This window comes from Xylocopa sonorina, chromosome 7 (genome assembly GCF_050948175.1).
Source record: "Xylocopa sonorina isolate GNS202 chromosome 7, iyXylSono1_principal, whole genome shotgun sequence".
Taxonomy (NCBI): Eukaryota; Metazoa; Arthropoda; class Insecta; order Hymenoptera; family Apidae; genus Xylocopa; species Xylocopa sonorina.
In genome coordinates this window covers 11,243,721-11,262,714 of record NC_135199.1, presented here as the reverse complement: position 1 = coordinate 11,262,714, position 18,994 = coordinate 11,243,721, and the positions used below count along the sequence as shown (strand labels likewise).

At 31.1% G+C, this 18,994-nt stretch overlaps 4 protein-coding genes across 6 annotated transcripts; 2 read left to right on the top strand and 2 right to left on the bottom strand.

Annotated features, from left to right (window-relative positions):
* The first annotated feature begins 831 nt into the window (after positions 1–831).
* Positions 832–4,060, top strand: Dhap-at (dihydroxyacetone phosphate acyltransferase). Its single transcript, XM_076897426.1, has 6 exons — positions 832–1,157; positions 1,231–1,641; positions 1,760–2,267; positions 2,339–2,637; positions 2,714–2,967; positions 3,059–4,060. The coding sequence occupies exons 1-6, from the start codon at positions 866–868 to the stop codon at positions 3,374–3,376; spliced, it is 2,082 nt and encodes a 693-aa protein (XP_076753541.1). The 5' UTR covers positions 832–865; the 3' UTR covers positions 3,377–4,060.
* LOC143425003 (uncharacterized) lies at positions 3,052–7,569 on the bottom strand. 2 transcript variants are annotated; one of them, XM_076897428.1, is made up of 6 exons: positions 7,447–7,569; positions 4,621–4,677; positions 4,303–4,537; positions 4,054–4,237; positions 3,762–3,928; positions 3,052–3,681 (listed from the first exon to the last, which is right to left on the bottom strand). In XM_076897428.1, exons 2-6 carry the CDS (start codon positions 4,653–4,655, stop codon positions 3,535–3,537), a joined length of 768 nt encoding a protein of 255 aa, XP_076753543.1. In that variant the 5' UTR covers positions 4,656–4,677; positions 7,447–7,569; the 3' UTR covers positions 3,052–3,534. The 2 variants fall into 2 exon arrangements, with proteins under 2 accessions (XP_076753543.1, XP_076753542.1); XM_076897427.1 differs by lacking the exon at positions 7,447–7,569 and having other exon boundaries at positions 4,621–4,818.
* Pkd (serine/threonine-protein kinase D3) lies at positions 6,900–12,027 on the bottom strand. Of its 2 annotated transcripts, none has more exons than XM_076897424.1 (13): positions 11,636–12,027; positions 11,025–11,303; positions 10,807–10,938; positions 10,478–10,683; positions 10,106–10,385; positions 9,877–10,034; positions 9,680–9,741; positions 9,478–9,607; positions 9,270–9,402; positions 9,013–9,195; positions 8,185–8,931; positions 8,023–8,108; positions 6,900–7,943 (listed from the first exon to the last, which is right to left on the bottom strand). In XM_076897424.1, exons 2-13 carry the CDS (start codon positions 11,287–11,289, stop codon positions 7,830–7,832), a joined length of 2,496 nt encoding a protein of 831 aa, XP_076753539.1. In that variant the 5' UTR covers positions 11,290–11,303; positions 11,636–12,027; the 3' UTR covers positions 6,900–7,829. The 2 variants fall into 2 exon arrangements, with proteins under 2 accessions (XP_076753539.1, XP_076753540.1); XM_076897425.1 differs by having other exon boundaries at positions 9,478–9,601.
* A 440-nt stretch (positions 12,028–12,467) lies between these two features.
* On the top strand, positions 12,468–18,970 carry Gluprors (Glutamyl-prolyl-tRNA synthetase). Its single transcript, XM_076898323.1, has 13 exons — positions 12,468–12,657; positions 12,825–13,007; positions 13,071–13,483; positions 13,563–13,914; positions 14,008–14,179; positions 14,267–14,668; positions 14,741–15,191; positions 15,292–15,528; positions 15,630–17,342; positions 17,433–17,834; positions 17,903–18,294; positions 18,388–18,531; positions 18,616–18,970. The coding sequence occupies exons 1-13, from the start codon at positions 12,615–12,617 to the stop codon at positions 18,779–18,781; spliced, it is 5,070 nt and encodes a 1,689-aa protein (XP_076754438.1). The 5' UTR covers positions 12,468–12,614; the 3' UTR covers positions 18,782–18,970.
* The last annotated feature ends 24 nt before the right edge of the window (positions 18,971–18,994 follow it).

The window sequence follows — 18,994 nt, the reverse complement described above, 5'->3', positions numbered from 1 at the left end:
AGAACCTGAAAAAGTGGCCGGGTCTACAGCGCCAAGTGGAGATATTTTGAATCAGTGATTCTTACGCTATTGTGTCGTTAACACGAAACCGTCTAGCCAACTGACCAATGAAAACCAATGACAATATATAGAAGTACCTTTAACTGGCTGAAGTATACCTCTCCGTGTAATTTATTCATTTTTATCATTCATTATTTTCGTTGTATAGTTTAAAGAAGTAGCAGTGTACGATTTTCCCTCTTTGTTTAGAAAAACTAAAAAGAAATAAATATTTTATCATCTGGATAAGAGAACTACCTGTATTACCATCCCCACTGATCATTTTTCTTACTGGCGCCATCTCTGTGGAAAGCGCTCAAACTACTCGCACAGCATTATCGACAGCGAAGTGAACTGCTGCGCTAGTGGCGCCATCTGTCGAAGAATCGCTGAAACAGAACCTCGACCGTGTTCCGTACTTTTCACAGAGATGGCGCCACCAGCACGGTAGTTCACTTCGCTGTCGATAACGATGTGCGAGCAGTTTGAGCACTTTCTGCAGAGATGGCGCCACGTGTAGCAAACACCAGTGCCACGGTTATGTGTGGTGGTGATTAATTCGTGTGAGCTCTCGCGCATACCATTGTGGTATGTAATGTGTCCGAACGTGGAAACTTTCGCAAATGCCGGCTTCGATTTTTTTAAACATTTATGTATACTTTACTTGGTGCAAAGTGCACATGGTGGGAAATTTAAGTGATTGTTTAGCTTAGAAATGCATCATTGAACTTTAGTTGAATGTTGTTATGTTAACAGTCGGTGTAGTAATTGTGTAACCGACAGGTCTAAAGGGAGACAAAATTTTTATTCATATTTTACATTCAAAATGGAAAACTGTTCGGAATTTGTGGATTTATTATGTGCCAGGCGAAAAGATTGTGATATTTTGTGGCTTTCTCGGTCAATGAATCCATTATCACCGCATAAACTTCCACCAGAGTCCAACTATTCCAGAGAGAAGATGATCCAGACAGTGTTGAACGATGAGAAAGTTAAACTTGCAATCACATCTTTGGCTGCGGTGGAACAAATAAGCGTTGAAACAGTTGTCAAGAGAGCTCGCATAATACTAAATGAAATGGCCAGCAAAGCAAATCTGACCACTGTTCGTTGGTTAGGTAAAGTTGAAATGAAACCGTTTGATTAATGTTTGTATTTTTATTCAAGCTAGAAGTAATATCCGAATTTTAGGTCTAATCATTACAAAAGTTCTGAAGAGAATTTTTGTGAGCATTTACATCAATGAGAATGCAATATTTAAAATGAAGAAGGAAATGCAAATCTCTCAAGTACAATACGTTTATGCACCTTCACACAGAAGCTATTTAGATTTCATATTGTTATCATACATTTTGTTTTCCTATGACATGGCTCTTCCAAATATCGCAAGTGGAATGGACTTTTATCAAATGTGCATAATAGGGGAAGCACTGAGAAAAACAGGAGCGTTTTATATGAGGCGCAGCTTTTCTAATGATGTATTGTATAAAAGAATATTCAGCTCTTATGTAATGACTCTAGTGAAGCATAGCGATAGAGCGATTGAATTTTTTATTGAAGGCACTCGTAGCAGAAGTTTGAAGAGCGTAGCACCAAAATTTGGTACATGAAAATTGATAAATTTAACTGTTGAACATTCAAGTTTCTTCCATTTATCTGCTAAGTTATATAATTATTTTTAATGATAGTATGTATAGTACAAATGTAGTTTTATTTTAAGGTCTTCTGTCAATAATTTTGGAAAGTTTATTAGAGGGCAGCGTTCCTGATATACATTTCATACCAATCAGTATTAACTATGAGCGACCACCAGAAGAACTGTTATTTGCATATGAGTTATTAGGAATACCAAAACCAAAGGAATCTACTGCTGGTCTTTTTCAATCTTTATCTATTTTGCGAAAACCATATGCCTATGGTCGTATCGTTCTTAAATTTTGTGAACCTATTCCTGCATGTCAGTTTTTAACTATGGAACACCGTAAAGCTAAAGTATTGTCACCTGACACGAAATTACCAACATCTGTTACTGAAAAATTGGCTTATAGAATAATAGACTCACATAAGAGAAATACGGTTCTTATGCCTTTTAATTTGATCTCTTTATTATTCAATGAAAGAAGCCAGACACATCCAGACAGTCCATATACATTAGATACCTTAATTAAAGATTATTTGTGGTGTAAGAATCTTTTACAAGCATTTGATGCAAATGTACATGTAGAAAAGTAAGTTAAAAAAAGTAATAATGATATTTTAACATTACATGCATTATAAATAATAATGATGTTTTTTATAGGTCGATTAATACAAATGATCAGAGTGCAAATACTGTAGAACAAGAAATTTTAAATACTTTAAAGCCTCATGAAGAATTACTTGCATTTGATAAATCAAAAACTTTGAAACTTAAAGAGAGACATATGAGAGCAAGGCTGAAGAGCAATGTTGGAGTCAAAGGACATACATTGTCGGAAGAAACTATGAAAATAGCTGTACCCGTTATAAATATTTCAATTTATTTAAATCCAACTTTGTCATTTTTAATAAAATCAGCTATTGTTGTTGTAGCAATAGGAATGGAAAAAATTGAGCTTGGTAATACTACAGTTTTGTATACATAGTATAGTACATATTTCAAAACTAAACAGACACTTTTATGCTATTTCATTAGGAATTGCATTTAAACGATACACGTTATTAAGAACACTATTAAGCACAGAATTTGCAATGCCTTTAATAGAAGATGAATCTGTGATAAAATCAGAATGGAAAGAAGTATTGGATTTATTATCAATACAAAACTGTATAGATATTCAGACTGATATGTACGCCCAAAAGAAAAATGATAAAATATTTTCTCTTTTGTATAACGTTATACTTCCATTTATAGACACAGTATACGTTACATGTCGTGTTTTATTTGAGGTAAAACAAAATGTTTTCTCTGTGTTTTTTTGTTCATTATATTTTCTTAAATTTACGTCTATATAAATACATGTTCGTTTTCCAATTGCAGTGGGATGAAACAAAATCGAATAATATTACGACGAAAGCAGTTTTAATTGAAGTACAGAAACTAATAGAAGAAGCGTTCCTCGAAAAACGCGAATGGGGTCAACATCCTTATTCTTTGTCACTCGATTTAATTAATACAACAGTATCTAATCTTATAGCGCAAGGTATTCTGTCATACGACAAACAAAGTCTTGACAAAACTAAATTAGCACTAATTCTTGCACAGTTGCAAGATCTCTCATTAAAACGACCATTAGGTTTATACATTAACGCGGTATTACTACCTACGTCATCGCCGATTGCAATCGCTAAATTATAAAAACATGGTATGTAAAATAAAGTTGAAGCGGTATATATTAAAATAGATTGAATTAGCTGGAAAAAACTAATTTGGCTGTGAAACAAATTTAATATATGTAATTAGTATTATACAAGTCTTAATTTAATACTGAAATATAATTTTTCTTCTTTGTTACATTAAAATTTGGATGAAAAACTATGTAGACCTCCAAGAATCATTGCTATTTCATCATCGAATTCATTTATAGATTTTTTTCTTCTACCAAGAAGTAAAGTAGCGCCAGTAGTACTCGAGGCGGAGTTGTTGATATTTCTAAATAAAAGCTGAGGAAAATTATATTATAGAAATGTATGTATTAATTATTATTTGTGATAAGGCATATTACAAATAATTCATTTATTACCATGACTAATTTCACAAGATATACGGCGAACGTAAGAAATGAAATAGCCATAAGTGCCCCTTCTAGGGAGGGAAATCCTGTAGCATGTTCATGATCGGAGCCATGATCATAATGTTCGGTACCCCTTTTTTCACGGTTAATCATTATACTTTTTGCAAGTCGAGTTTCTGGAAATATTACAAGTAGATATTTGATTGCTACATTCACACAATGTACAAATTGATCAATTTTTTTGTGTTTGATTAATGTGCTATTATGAGTTTTATTATTTACTATAACATTAATTTGTTACCTATTTCAGTAATTAATGTATTCTCAAATGTCTTTAAAAATTGTATTTTTCCTTCACTAGATGTAGGCTGTGATTTTAAAATGTGGTGAACATTTTTAAGTAGATCCACTGGAAGATAGTTCAAAAGTTCTGTATCATATGAAGTAAAAGATTCATTATAATATTTATCTTTATCTGCTTCTTCCTGAAATAAGAAATTGTAATATTAAAAATAATACTCTGACTATTCGGATATAACAATTTAAATACCTCGACCATTAAAGGTTCTGTTGTTTCCTCATATTCTTCTGTATCAGTCTCAAACACATTTTCCATATTAGGTAATTTTGTCAATGTATAGGGATTATATTCTTCACTTTCATTAGCTGCTGTTTGTACTGATTTTATACTTTTATAAGTAACATTCTGATGTACATAAGGGAACTGATTTTCGACGTACTTGGGAGCAAATTTGTAAAATTGATCTTGTTTCACTGTAGGCATTCTACAAATAGAAATCATAGAATTTCAAATAAAGTATTGTATTGCAAATTTTAATGTTACTTGACAGAATTACTTTATACATACCTGTATACTTTTTTCTCATCCGAAAATTGAGGCATATCTATCCATTCTGCTAAGATACTATTCAATAAAAATATCTTAAATACTAATAAGACACTAGTTACCAACATTTTAAGGAATTTAATTACATAAACATGTATGTGTGTGCAATAATATTACTCAATAATAATATAAAACGATAATTCATTTATTGTGCATACTTGTGTTCCTTAGTTATACAAAGACCAACTGAAGGTGTACTTGCTCACACCGTATGATAGGAATCAGGAAGTTATTATTTCAAGCAAGAGTTCTGTTAGATTTAATAAGAAGAAAAATTAGGTCTACGACATAATGACATCAATTCATGTTGGTGTTCTTACATATAAATTTTTTATACAAAAGATATTCGTTACACAATTTTTATAAAAAAAAAATCATCTTAGGAGAATGTGTAAAATATTATAAAGTCAGTTAGCATTATAATAATTTATTTATTCATATCATATCATGATAGGTACAATAATGATTTAACATTTCAATAATTTGTATGAAAATTTGTTAGTTTTACTTAGAATCTAGCTATTGTAATTTATTACTGTCTTTTAAGTACTTTTTTGTTTGTTAATTACGTAAATGTAAATAATATTACAAACTTACTTTTAACAGAATACACATTGTTAGTTCTTATAAAATTTAAAGCTTTTATAAAAAAGAAAAGTAGAAAGTATTTATATAAAATATTCTTTAAGTAATATAAAAGTTTTAAGATATAGATATTAATATGTACAAACAAACGATTTATATCGTAATAACAAATACACAAACAAAATATAAAAACATTACAAATACATATTATCATGTATCAAATTATTACCAATATACCAAAGCATGTGCAGAGTGTGCTCTAGGTATAATAATATCTATTGACATTGCACAAATCTTTTTATACACAATTGAAAACTATTCACCTGGAATATTTCTTATAAAATTATAACAGCTGTTGCGCTACTATTTATATTTATATTTATTATCCCAATAATATTGACTCAAATATATTACCTTAAGGTAACCACAATAAATGTATTTTTAATGAAAAAAATTTAACGTAGTAATAATAAACATTTTGCATCTTTTTCGTTGTGCATAATTAAAATAATTATTTTAAATAAATTTTCAAAAATATAGGCCATATATTATGTATAACAAGAATGCATTTGATGCTACATCAATAAAAAAAATATATAAGAATGACAAATTTAATTAAAAATAACTAAGAGTATTTTGTAATTAAAAATTTTAAATAAATTATATGCAAGAGATTCTCATAAAATTGAAATGATAATAAAAGAAACAAATGTAACATGCAAATGCCAAATATTGCCATACAAAATCAATTCAGTCTTCGTAAAATATTTGATTTGGAAATAAAATATTATTTTTACTTGTACTTGATTTTAGAATTCAAAGAATATTATTTTAATTGAACACGAATTTTTTGATATCTAAGAACAACTTTTCCCTCCTACAATACTAATAGCTAAAAATATTGCAAAAACATTAAAACAAAAAGTAATTAAAAAAGAGTATCGTGTTAGTACTACAAAAAAATTATAAACTTTCTAATAGAATGTTATGCAGTTGTTAAGGCATTAATATGCCAACTACAAAAGAATGTTTTAAATTGATAATGAAGGTACATTCTTTTCATTCGGTTCTTTTAATTATTTGAAAAAGCATATTAAAAATATAAAGTATATGATTTAACAAAGCTGTCTAACTTTTCTCTTTGTATAGATTAATTTTGGAATGTGTTTTGTTTTTATGTGCATATGTGTATGAAACGATAAAGAATATAAAGCAATTTTGTGCACTAATAAAATAAAATAGCAAAAACATTTGGGATGTACAACTCAGTTATCTCTATTAGATGCTAATTACCGAGTTTCAATAAATCTTGTTCTTTACTACTCTCTAATACAAAATTTATCACAATAGTAGTTATATTAGTAACGTTATATAGAAAATTTGTCAGAATATGTATGATAAATTTCAAGTTATTTGGAATGCACTTACTTAATTATCAATTTCCCTTCACTTTTATAATTAATAAAGAAGAATGTTTACGAAGTTTATCATGATATATGTAGATTATTATGATACAAATTTCAGAGAAAATTAACAGAAATTGTTTGCAATGATTTTATCGTTCATTCCATAAGTATTAGTAATTTTTTAGTATATTTTTTTGTTCGCGAGTTTTTATTTTCAACTTCTCTTATCTAATTTTCTTAAATATTTGATACGAGTTATAGACATTGAGACTTCTAATTTCTAAACTTAAAAGTTTTGAAGAGAAAGTACGGAACTGTAACTTTTTTATGTATAGCACAACTTTGCATATTAATTGAAATCTATGAAAAATTTTAGTTGTTACGAACTTCTTATAATAGTATCCTTAATTCTACCATATTCCAAATAATGTCAAAAGATTTATAAAAGAAATATATACGTTCTATGTATATAATTTTGTACATACCGCTATATGTATTACTCTGAATCTGATTATTTTCTAATTTAAGCAGCTTTTGTGCAGTTATAAAACATGCTGTATATATCTCTACGTTAAGCTGGAAAATATGTTTGTATTACGAGAGTAGCGCTTATATAATATTTGCAAAATGTTACACATATTCAATATACTAAAATGATAAAACGGTATGAAACAATTCTTTATCTCATAATATGATAATTGTTAAAAATGTTACCAGTATATAATATCTACTCTCTTTTTTTCTGGAATATTTTTCATAATTTACTAAGTCTACGAAGAACTTTTATATTGATTACCTTAAAATACTGAGTAAACACGTACAAGTTCATTATTAAAATTCCATAAGAACTTTCATAAAAACATTGCTGTCACTTTCCTCTAATAATGTCGTTTTGTTGAATGTATTATCTTACATGTTGCAGTCTAATAAAAATCTCGTCAAGTAACCGTTCTTATCTTCTACGTGAAACGTTTTGGAAGATACGTAGCGGAGTGTTATTCAACATCAACTTCTCCCTGATATTTAAAATGGAATATAGTTGTACTCCCTTTTACGAATGTATTCAAGTCAGGCACGAATAAAACGTCGTAACGTAGCTCGAGCGCTACGGGCCCAGCCTTTATGTATAGACAAATTATTTGGCAATGTTTCGATGTTCAGTATAGGCGGAGAGTTCTGTCATGTACGCTGGTTGCCGTATGCTAACCATCGGGCATCGTCACTTTCATGGGTTAAATAACGATATCCTACTTTTGCTTCTAATTCTCGCAAGTCACACCATGTTTGATAATCCTTGAGAAATAGAATTTATAAAATAACTTTACAGTGTAAAATTATGGGAGAATGTTTAATGTTAACAAAAAACGCTTACCTGCAGCCATACGTGTTGCAAACTTTTATCCACAGTATAACGTTTTCTTTGCTTTACTTGTAACAAATTATTAATCAAATCGATTGCTAAAAAGAGACAATAAAAAAGTCATGTTTATTATTAATATATACTCGATAAGATTATTTTATTTCAACAATTTACCATCGGATGAAATATCTTGCCATGCCATAGGTGGATACATAAAAGCAGCATTCTGAATTTGCTCATTAATATCTTCTTCTTCGTTGAATGGGAATGTACCGCTTAAAGAGACATAAATAATTACACCAACACTCCACATATCCAAAGATCGATTATAACCCTTGTTTCGTAAAACTTCTGGTGCTAGATATGCAGGAGTACCAACAACACTTCTTCTGAAGCTTTTCTCTCCTATAATTTTCGCGAAACCAAAATCGCACAATTTCACCTGCGTGAATTCGCTATCACTGCTCAACAACACATTCTCAGGCTTCAAATCACAATGTACTATGTTTTTGCTATGTAAATGCTTCAACGCTACTAATATCTGTGTAATGAGAAATTTAGTCACTCTTTCGCTAAGACGGCCGCCTTCTGAGCTTAGTATCATTTCTAGCATGTCGCCTCTTAATTTTTCCATAACTACGAATATCCGTTCTGGAGTTTCAAACATCCGTTCTAAATTGACGACTCCACTATGCGAAAGATTCTGCAGAATAGCAACTTCATTTTTAAGTTGGGCTTCTTGTTTAGTAGGAAAACGTAACTTATCGATAACTTTTATGGCAACTGCTCGACCACTTTTACGATGAACACCTCCGTAAACTGTACCAAACTGACCGGAACCTAAAACCTCGTCTGGAAAGATCTCATATAACTGAGATATATCGGTGATATTTTCTTCAGGTTCTGTAGATTCCTCCTGACCTGAAATCATGATATCTTATAGTAAAGCTTCTATCTTATTGTGATATCTTTATATAACAGAAAGAAACAAAATGCACATACTGGTTGGTACAGTAGTTACGGGCATAAGCGCTTGTCTAATACTAGTTTCCCATGACCTGGCTATATGTGCTCCAATACCACTTTCTGGTGGTGGAACTTGACTGCAATTAGCCGTGTATGAAGGATCTTCCCCAACATAATAGTCCACGTTAGCAGTTTTTAGTTCAAAACAATGCATTGTATCTAAAATGTAATTGGTTTTTTTTGTTTTTTCATATGAACAATACATTAAAGTTAATATAATTTTGAGTACTTACGTAAACGAAATGTTTCAGCAGGTTCAATAGACAGTATTTCGACCAGTGGAATTTCTTTATAATATTTGGAACTATTCTCATTTTGAAATAATGTTATAGCTTTTGTATCAAGTCGCCAATAATGTTTTCTTCTCTATAAATTAAAAAATAAAATTTTATTACTGTATTTTAACATAATAATTTCTACACGTATATATTAATTGTTTACCATTGAATCGCGACTTGTAAAGTGTACCATCCAACCCTCTTTCAAAACTTCCGAACCACGCCGCTTTGTATGTTTAACACTTTGCACTATACGCATTAAAGGAATATTATTGCTTGGTGTAGAACTGCAACTTATATAACGAAAATTTACGTAGACATCATAAAAATAGTTACTTTATTTACATAAATAGCAACTAAATTACCTGGATGGCCTAGATTTTTGAAATTCATCACAAATAATATCATCGTTGCTTGGAACTTGATCCTGTAAAGATATAAACTAAATATTATTACTATTCTTTAAATATTTTACAAAATTAATAACTTGTATTAGCTACAATATCTACAAATCATATTTTTATTACATATATGACATTTTCTATCACAAAACTATGTTTACAGTGTACTCATCAGATGTTTTTGTTTCATCTGTTGCAAAGGATGAATGTTGAGGAGGTGAAGGAGATTCGGCATCACTATCAACATCACCCTCTTCGTTCCTACCGTCACATTTTCCTTCCGGTTCACTACCCACACCACTATCAGGATATTCATTACCTATACAAGTATTTCAATGAAAATAACATTGACAAAAAGTAAGTGAATAATGAATTACAAATAAAAAGAACCTATATTGTCACGTGGATTTTCTCCAGTACAGTCTTTAGGTATTTTTTCTATACATTTTTTGTGTGCATTATATTGACAATCTTTGCACTGTAGGCCTTGTTTAAATAAACCTCGTAATAACTTTTTACAGTATCCACATACAGTTGGCCTAGTGTAAGTGTGTACTACAAATGTATGTGGAATTTTAATACGTGTTGCAAGTTCTCGTTCAACCCACACTGGTCTTCCACCCAATGAAGGAGAGCGAGATTGTTTCGGTGCCATTATACTTGGTATTGTCTAAATTTACAAAACAATAAAACACAATAAAATAACAATAAAGCACAATAAAAGTACATAAATGAAAAGTTATAAATTGGATGCAATTTTACCAAAGTACTATTATTTTGACTTGCATTCGGTGTATTATTTGTACTATGATTATCATCACTAATGCTGGTCAAACTACTAGTGGATCCTTGACTCGGAGATCTCGGTACATTTAACATTGCAGAACTACGCCGTCTTTGACTGGCATCATGTGAGCAATTATTAGGTACTTTTATAACACATCTTTTATGATAATTCATCCCACAACCTATAATGTAATAATATTATTACACCCACCCTAAATCATCAAGATAGCAATAATATCTCATTTGTCAAAAACATGTACACAGATTTTCATTTGCTATCTTCTTCAATAATATATTATTTTTACCTTCACATTTCAGACCTTGTCGAACAAGACCAAATAACATTTCCCCACAGAAATCACAAAATGTTGGAACTTTATATGAATGAACAGTCAAAGCATGGGGACGAATGGGAACTTCCTCATTTGGCACTTGTGCTGAAATTAATTAAATTTTCATTTTCGTAACTTTATTTCTTATTTCTTATGATATTTGCGATAAATAATGTAAATGAAAGACTTACCAGTTAGAACAATTTCTACCAATGTTTCATCAACAACTTCGGTTGCGTTCGTAATAAGTTGTAAAATGTTAGTGGAATTATAGTCGTGTTTGAATAAGAGCAATCGATCGAATAAATGATTCAAACCATGTTCCGGACACTTGGTGTTTATAAAATCACAGGCAAATTCCTTAAGTGTCCTAAGAGTCAACACACTGCTTTCAACTGTGACAGTGTCACGAGTTAAACCGAACTGAAATAAGAACGTTACTTCTGGTCCCTCCATATTAGCTGTTATATCTGCAATACACAAATAACATACATCCATAAGTTTTTACTATTTCAATTTTCTTAAACGATATAATACGAATCATCACGTTTTATATGCAACATTCGTCAATATTTCTGATATTTTAATTAAAAGTTAAACGTGCGCATAAATATATCTTTTTTTATGTTTGTACTCGAGGAAATATTTACCAATATTTAACATTAGTTAAATTATATTTAATAGTAAACACCATGGAAGACGTAAAATGCATCTCCGACCATATGAATTTCCAAGCGCACGAACGAAAAAGATGACTAATAGAGCATGATTGTTTTATTTAAACAAGAATTTTATTACGTACATTTAAGCGAATCGACAGAAGGATTTATGCACCAAGGTATCTTTACTTTCCTTTCGATCGAATTAACTTTGATGAAACATAATTATTGTGACAACAGATCCCACGAGTGTCACCGAACAGCGTCAAATCTATGCCTGACACACATTCGTTGATGACATTTTACAGTTATCTCCAGGTGACCGACCCACCTTCGCGTATACTTCTACCTGTTATAGGCAACATACATATATTGTTATACACCGAGTTAACTTGTATATACGTCCAGATTAACAAATGAATTTCAGTTTTCCAGCATCGAAGAGAATACTCGAGATTTATTTAAAAAACTATCGAATGCTATGCGGAAATTTCAAAGGAATCAATGAATCTATCCTTTTATATAGGTACACGGCTACACATCTACATACGTAAAAAATCTAGTGCCATACAGTAGAGTTACCAAAGATTATCAAGTCCAATTCGATGAAAGAACAAACGAGACAAATAGATAATCTTTTCAAAAGCTGAACCACCGCCTAAAGAGAAAAGAAACAAATATTTGCTACTCCTAAATAAAAACATGATAATCATGATCGAATGAGGAATTTCGTTTCTTGCATCGTTGAATAGGAAACAAACTTTGCGATACACCGCATACCTTTTTTTTTTTAAATTACATCTGTGTTATCAATTTATATTTGGAGGCGATTCATGTTCAATAAGTGCTGGGAATCTACGAGTGAAAATTAAGTTTTAATTGCATCATGGAATGATAATTTGAAGTGTTGTTTTTATATCAGATTTGAAATACCTACTCGTTCGGCATTTTTCTGTTATCTATATACTATATATATGAGTGCAATTTATATAGGTAGATTTAGAGAAAGTTTTGTGGAACCGACCGTAAGTGGGCACCATTGTGCACGTGGAAAAGAGATTCTAACCTAACTGAATGTATTTATGAGAAGTTCTCGTTCAAACAAAAATTGAACATATAAAAATGACTTACAAGCTTACTGTTAATTCGAAACATCCTCCAACAAGTAAGTTCCACATGTTCCAAATTCACTTTTGACAAGTATAATAACTTGAAATATTTTAGAAATAATACATGAAACAGATGTTGAAAGAATTAATTGCATAAATTTTTCTTATCTGTCATCTTCTTTTAAGTGCAATTATTATTAAATGGCTAATATATTTTGTACAGCTGCCCTAATAGTCGCAGAACTAATTAATTCTCAGAGCAACGAGAAAATTGAAATAGTTTGGTGCGATAATTGGGAAGGTAATGGAAACGTACGATTAAGAGATAATGAAAATAAGATATTGGGAGAAAGAAGCAATGATGTCAGTCGTTATTTTGCCAGAACCACATGTGTAGATCTTTATGGTAAGTTTAACATGTATATATATATATCTTAATTTAAATAACATTTTGGTTATATTAATATAGGTGGTGTTAATGCTCGCGAAAGGACCGAAGTTGACCATTGGTTATCATTCACAAATGGACCTTTGGCATCTGATCCATTAAAAGAAGATGCACTTAAATACTTAAATGGCCTGTTAATGACCACCACTTGGCTGGTCTCCAAGAAATTAACAATAGCTGATATTCATGTATTCTGTGCTCTTTTGGATAAGAACTTTTTAGCAAAGTTTGAAAAACAATTTATTAATATAACTAGATGGTATAAACAGATGCTGTCACTGCCTGCTGTTACAGCGACATTACTTTCAATTAAAAAGAATGCTAAATTATCTCCTTGTAGTAATGTACAAACAGAGAAACCTGCCAGTAAGCAAACAGGACAAAGAAAGCAAGAAGGTAAATTTATCGAATTGCCTGGAGCAGAAATGGGTAAAGTAAGTAGTTTATGATTGTAACATTACTTTTATTCTTTGTACAATGCACCCTTCTAAATTTCATTATTGTTTTCAACAGGTCGTAGTACGTTTTCCACCAGAGGCAAGTGGATACCTACATATTGGTCATGCTAAGGCAGCCTTGCTAAATCAGTATTATGCAGAAGCATTTGAAGGACAGCTCATTATGAGATTTGATGATACAAACCCTGCAAAGGAAAATGTAGAATTTGAGAAAGCTATTTTAGAAGATTTAGAGTTACTGCAAATCAAACCAGATCGATTTACGCATACTTCTGATTATTTTGATTTAATGTTAGAGTACTGTACTAAACTTATAAAAGATGATAAAGCATATGTAGATGATACTCCAGCCCAGTTAATGAAAGAACAGCGTGATCAAAAAGTGATGTCATCGAACAGAAATAATTGTAGGTATAAAAACTCCAAAGTTTAAGAAAATATAGTAAAATATTTATAAAATAAATGTTATTGAAATATGCTTATTTATTTAATTCTTTCAGCTATTGAAAAGAATCTTGAACTATGGAATGAAATGCAACAAGGCACTACTAGAGGTCAAGAATGTTGCGTCAGGGCAAAGATTGATTATGAATCGGCAAACGGATGTTTGCGAGATCCTACAATTTACAGATGTAAACCAGAACCTCATCCTCGAACTGGAACAAAATACAAGTGTGCATTCTGTTCCAAAAAATTTATAATGAACAATAAATATTTTATATTTTCTATATTCAATACATGTATCATTTCTTTTATTAGGGTTTATCCAACATATGATTTTGCCTGCCCTATCGTTGATGCCATCGAAAACGTTACGCATACTTTGCGTACGACAGAGTATCACGATAGAGATGCTCAATTTTATTGGATAATCGATGCTCTAGGATTAAGACAGCCTTATATATGGGAATACTCACGGTTGAATATGACTAATACAGTTCTATCGAAAAGAAAATTGACTTGGTTTGTTGACCAAGGATTAGTTGATGGCTGGGATGATCCGCGTTTTCCTACAGTAAGAGGTATTTTAAGAAGGGGAATGACAGTCGAAGGATTGAAACAATTTATTATTGCTCAAGGTAGTTCAAGATCAGTCGTTTTTATGGAGTGGGATAAAATATGGTCTTTTAACAAAAAAGTCATTGATCCAGTTGCCATTAGGTATATAGCTAATGTAAACAATTTTATTTATATAAAGATATTTATATAAGTAATTTGTTAATGTATTTTTAGATATACTGCTTTGGACTACGATAAACTTGTTCTCGTACATATAGACGGTGCGAAAGAAGAATGGCTAACTGTACAAAATCATCCGAAAGATCCATCAAAAGGCACTAAACAAGTCTTTGTAAGTTCGCAAGTGTATATAGAGAAAGATGATGCAGATATGCTGATTGAAGGTCAAAATGCTACCTTCATTAATTGGGGCAATATATTGATCAAAAAAATTGAAAAAGAAAATGGTGTTACCAAGCAAATAACAGCACAACTAAATTTAGAGAATAAAGATTATAAAAATACATTAAAAATTACGTGGCTATCAATATTTTCTGATAAAAGTGATAATATCAGTAAAACTAATCTAATTCCATGTTATGCTGTTTACTTTAATCATATTATAAGTAAACCAGTATTAGGAAAGGATGATGATTACAAAGATTTCATCACAAAGGATACAAGAGTAAGTTTTTTTACCCTTTTAATTGATAATAAATTCATCTCTTATAAATTGTTTTTTAATCAATTTAAAAAAAGAAGATTAAATGGAATAAATATTTCAGGTAGAGATAAAAATGCTCGGAGAAGTAGAATTAAAGCGCGTGAAAAAAGGAGAAATAATTCAGTTACAAAGAAAAGGATTCTTTCGATGCGATGTACCTTACGCTCCTGTTAGCTCGTTTTCATCTAGAGAACAGCCTTTAATTTTGTTTCATATTCCAGATGGTCATAGTACAAATGCAACAAAGTCTGTATCTGCTGGTGTTACATCAACTTCTAAAGAAGTTGCACAGAAAAACGTGCGTATTATTTTTATCTTCGTAATCATAAATTATAAATTTAATTATTGTTCGATTTTTTTTTACATATTTGTGTAATCAATTGTTCTTTTTTTTTTTAGAATACGACACAGGATGCAAATATAATCAATGAAAAAGTAATTGCACAAGGTGATAAAGTGCGACTTTTAAAAGCTGAGAAGACTGCAGATAAAGCTACAATCGATGCAGAAATAAAGACTCTATTAGCTTTAAAAGCTGATTACAAAAAAGTTAGTGGTGTTGAGTGGAAACCAGGTATGGTTTTAAATAAACCATCGCCGCCAACATCTAACGGAAACAAATTATTGGATGACATTACACAGCAAGAAAATAAAGTTAAGCAATTACAATTAAAGGTAAAAGAGGAAATGCAACGACTTTCGAATTTAAAATCAGAATATAAAAAGAAAACAGGTACCGATTTGATGGAAATGAAAACTCCAGATCTAACACAAAGTAATATATTAACAAAAGCATGTATAGAGAAAATATCTAACGAAATTCAAAGTCAGGGGGATAAAGTGAGACAATTAAAAACTTCGAAAGCAGAAAAAGGCATTATCGATCAAGAAATAAAATTACTTCTAAACTTGAAGGCCGATTACAAAGCGGCAACTGGTAAAGAATGGAAACCATCTACTACTTCAGTAACTAATATAACGAATGAAAATGAGACCTCAGCTGATCAGATTTCAGAAAATATACAGAAACAAGGAGATAAAGTAAGGCAATTGAAAGCTTCAAAAGCAGGGAAAAGCACTATCGATCAAGAAGTAAAATTACTTTTAACTTTGAAGTCTGATTACAAAGCAGCAACAGGTAAAGAATGGGAACCGTCTGCTACTCCAATAAATACCGTAACGAATAAAGATGAGACTTCAGCTGATCAGATTTCAGAAAATATACAGAAACAAGGAGATAAAGTAAGACAATTGAAAGCTTCAAAAACAGCAGAGAAAAGCATTATCGATCAAGAAGTGAAATTACTTTTAAGCTTGAAGTCTGATTACAAAGCAGCAACAGGTAAAGAATGGAAACCGTCTGCTACTCCAGTAAATACCGCAACGAATAAAGATGAGACTTCAGTTGATCAGATTTTAGAAAGTATACAGAAACAAGGAGATAAAGTAAGACAATTAAAAGAGACTAAAGCGGATAAGAGTATTATTGATCAAGAGGTAAAAATTCTTTTAAATCTAAAAAGTAATTATAAAACATTAACCGGCGAAGAATGGAAGCCAATGAAGTCTGATATGTCGTCTAAAAAGAAGAAAAAGGAAGATCCATCTAAAGTTGAGAAACAAAAGAATGAAACTAATAAAGATGTAAGTAAAAATGAAGCTACAAAGGACATAGATGTTGGTAAAACTGGAACAAGATTGGGTTTGGAAGCAAAAAAGGAAGAAAATTTCTTTGAATGGTATTCACAAATAATTACTAAGAGCGGTATGATAGAATATTACGATGTGTCAGGTTGTTACATTCTCCGTCCATGGAGTTTCTCGATTTGGAAGATAATAAAAGAGTACATCGAGAAAGAAATAACGCAGCTGGGCGTTCAAGAGTGTTATTTTCCAATTTTTGTTACACGATCAGTGTTGGAAAAAGAGAAAGCGCACATTACAGATTTTGCTCCTGAAGTTGCATGGGTGACGAAATGCGGAGAATCAGATTTAGCAGAACCAGTTGCTATACGACCGACGTCAGAAACTGTAATGTATCCTGCTTATGCTAAGTGGTTAAAATCTGATACTGAGCTTCCATTGAAACTTAATCAATGGAATAATGTAGTTGTAAGTATTAAATATAAATTATTGCATAGTTATGCATCTGAGTTGTACTTAAAATTTTATTATAATAAAAGATATTCGTCATGATTATAGAGATGGGAATTTAAGGATCCCAAGCCATTTTTACGTACGAGAGAATTTTTGTGGCAAGAAGGTCATTCCGCTTTTGCCACTAAAACGGAAGCTGACGAAGAAGTTATGGTAATTTTAGATATGTACGCTAGAGTATATGAAGACTTACTGGCGGTGCCTGTTATTAAAGGCCGTAAAACTGAAAAGGAGAAATTTGCTGGCGGTGATTATACTACAACCGTTGAAGCTTTCATTTCAACAAGCGGTCGTGCGATACAAGGAGCGACAAGTCATCATCTTGGGCAAAATTTTTCCAAAATGTTTAATATTCAAGTAGAAGGTACCGTAGAAGGGGATGAGAAAACGTATGTCTATCAAAATTCATGGGGCCTAACAACTCGAACAATTGGAGTTATGATAATGGTATATAATCCTCTATTTGATATAATAATTCTAAATAAAATATATATAATTTGATATTTTATTTGTAGGTTCACGGTGATGATAAAGGTTTAGTATTGCCTCCAAACGTAGCTTGTATTCAAGCCATCATAGTACCGTGTGGTATTACAGCTAGTACAACATCTCAACAACGAGAATTATTGTTTTCCGAATGCAATAAATTATTAGATGAATTGTCGAAAGATAAAACGCTTAGAGTGAAGGCAGATTATCGTAGTAACCGCACACCTGGTTGGAAGTTTAACCATTGGGAATTAAAAGGTGTACCTGTAAGAATCGAATTAGGGCCAAAGGATCTAGAAAAGAATCAAGTTACATTTGTACGCAGAGACAATTCTGAAAGAAAATTTGCAAACAGATCTGACGTAGTTAATGCCCTGCAAAAATTGTTGTCTGACATACAGAAAAATATGCTTACCAAGTAAGTTTAATTAAACTGAACAATAGTTACAATAATATTGTAAATATTATAATTACTTAACTAATACTATATTGTAAATGACTTTTTTAACAGAGCAAGAAAAGATTTGAACGATCATATTAAACGTACAGATAATTGGGACGAATTTTGTTCTTATCTTAACAAGAAAAATATACTTTTGTCACCATTTTGTGGAGAACTATCTTGTGAAGACAACATTAAAGCAGACAGTGCGCGGTAAATATTATTAAAATAATTATTGTCCCATGATTAATGCTTTTTTGTATAATAGCAACTATCTCTCTTTTTTTCTTCTTGTAGAGAAGATACAGGTGAGGAACTTGGAACATTGTCAATGGGTGCAAAGGGCCTTTGTATTCCTTTCGAGCAACCACCATTACTAGTACCTTTTGATAAACAAAAATGTATCCATCCTAATTGTCAGAACAAACCGAAATTTTATACACTTTTTGGACGTAGTTACTAAAATGTTTTTACATAAAAAATGTGAAGCAGTAATGTAATACAAAATTGCTTTTATGTTTTCGATATACGTCTTCAAAGTGACCTAAGAGTAACATATTATTTTTTCCATATTTGATATTCTACAGGAAACTCAATTCTCCGAACGCCTTTATTTATACTTTATTTATGCTATGAATATTAAAAAATGGAGTATATGGAATTCCTAAATTATTTT

Excerpts from the sequence above, each read along its gene's own strand:
- Dhap-at (XM_076897426.1), top strand. The coding sequence starts at position 866 with ATGGAAAACTGTTCGGAATTTGTGGATTTATTATGTGCCAGGCGAAAA. Across the intron at positions 1,158-1,230 it reads GACCACTGTTCGTTGGTTAG|GTCTAATCATTACAAAAGTT; the intron begins GTAAAGTTGAAA and ends TCCGAATTTTAG. Across the intron at positions 2,968-3,058 it reads CATGTCGTGTTTTATTTGAG|TGGGATGAAACAAAATCGAA; the intron begins GTAAAACAAAAT and ends TTCCAATTGCAG.
- Pkd (XM_076897424.1), bottom strand. The coding sequence starts at position 11,289 with ATGGAGGGACCAGAAGTAACGTTCTTATTTCAGTTCGGTTTAACTCGT. Across the intron at positions 10,386-10,477 it reads GTCAAAATAATAGTACTTTG|ACAATACCAAGTATAATGGC; the intron begins GTAAAATTGCAT and ends TTGTAAATTTAG. Across the intron at positions 9,403-9,477 it reads TTACAAGTCGCGATTCAATG|AGAAGAAAACATTATTGGCG; the intron begins GTAAACAATTAA and ends TTTAATTTATAG.
- Gluprors (XM_076898323.1), top strand. The coding sequence starts at position 12,615 with ATGACTTACAAGCTTACTGTTAATTCGAAACATCCTCCAACAA. Across the intron at positions 14,669-14,740 it reads ATTGATCCAGTTGCCATTAG|ATATACTGCTTTGGACTACG; the intron begins GTATATAGCTAA and ends ATGTATTTTTAG. Across the intron at positions 17,835-17,902 it reads CAATTGGAGTTATGATAATG|GTTCACGGTGATGATAAAGG; the intron begins GTATATAATCCT and ends TTTTATTTGTAG.
- LOC143425003 (XM_076897427.1), bottom strand. The coding sequence starts at position 4,727 with ATGTTGGTAACTAGTGTCTTATTAGTATTTAAGATATTTTTATTGAAT. Across the intron at positions 4,538-4,620 it reads GATGAGAAAAAAGTATACAG|AATGCCTACAGTGAAACAAG; the intron begins GTATGTATAAAG and ends TTCTATTTGTAG. Across the intron at positions 3,682-3,761 it reads ATCTTGTGAAATTAGTCATG|CTTTTATTTAGAAATATCAA; the intron begins GTAATAAATGAA and ends AATTTTCCTCAG.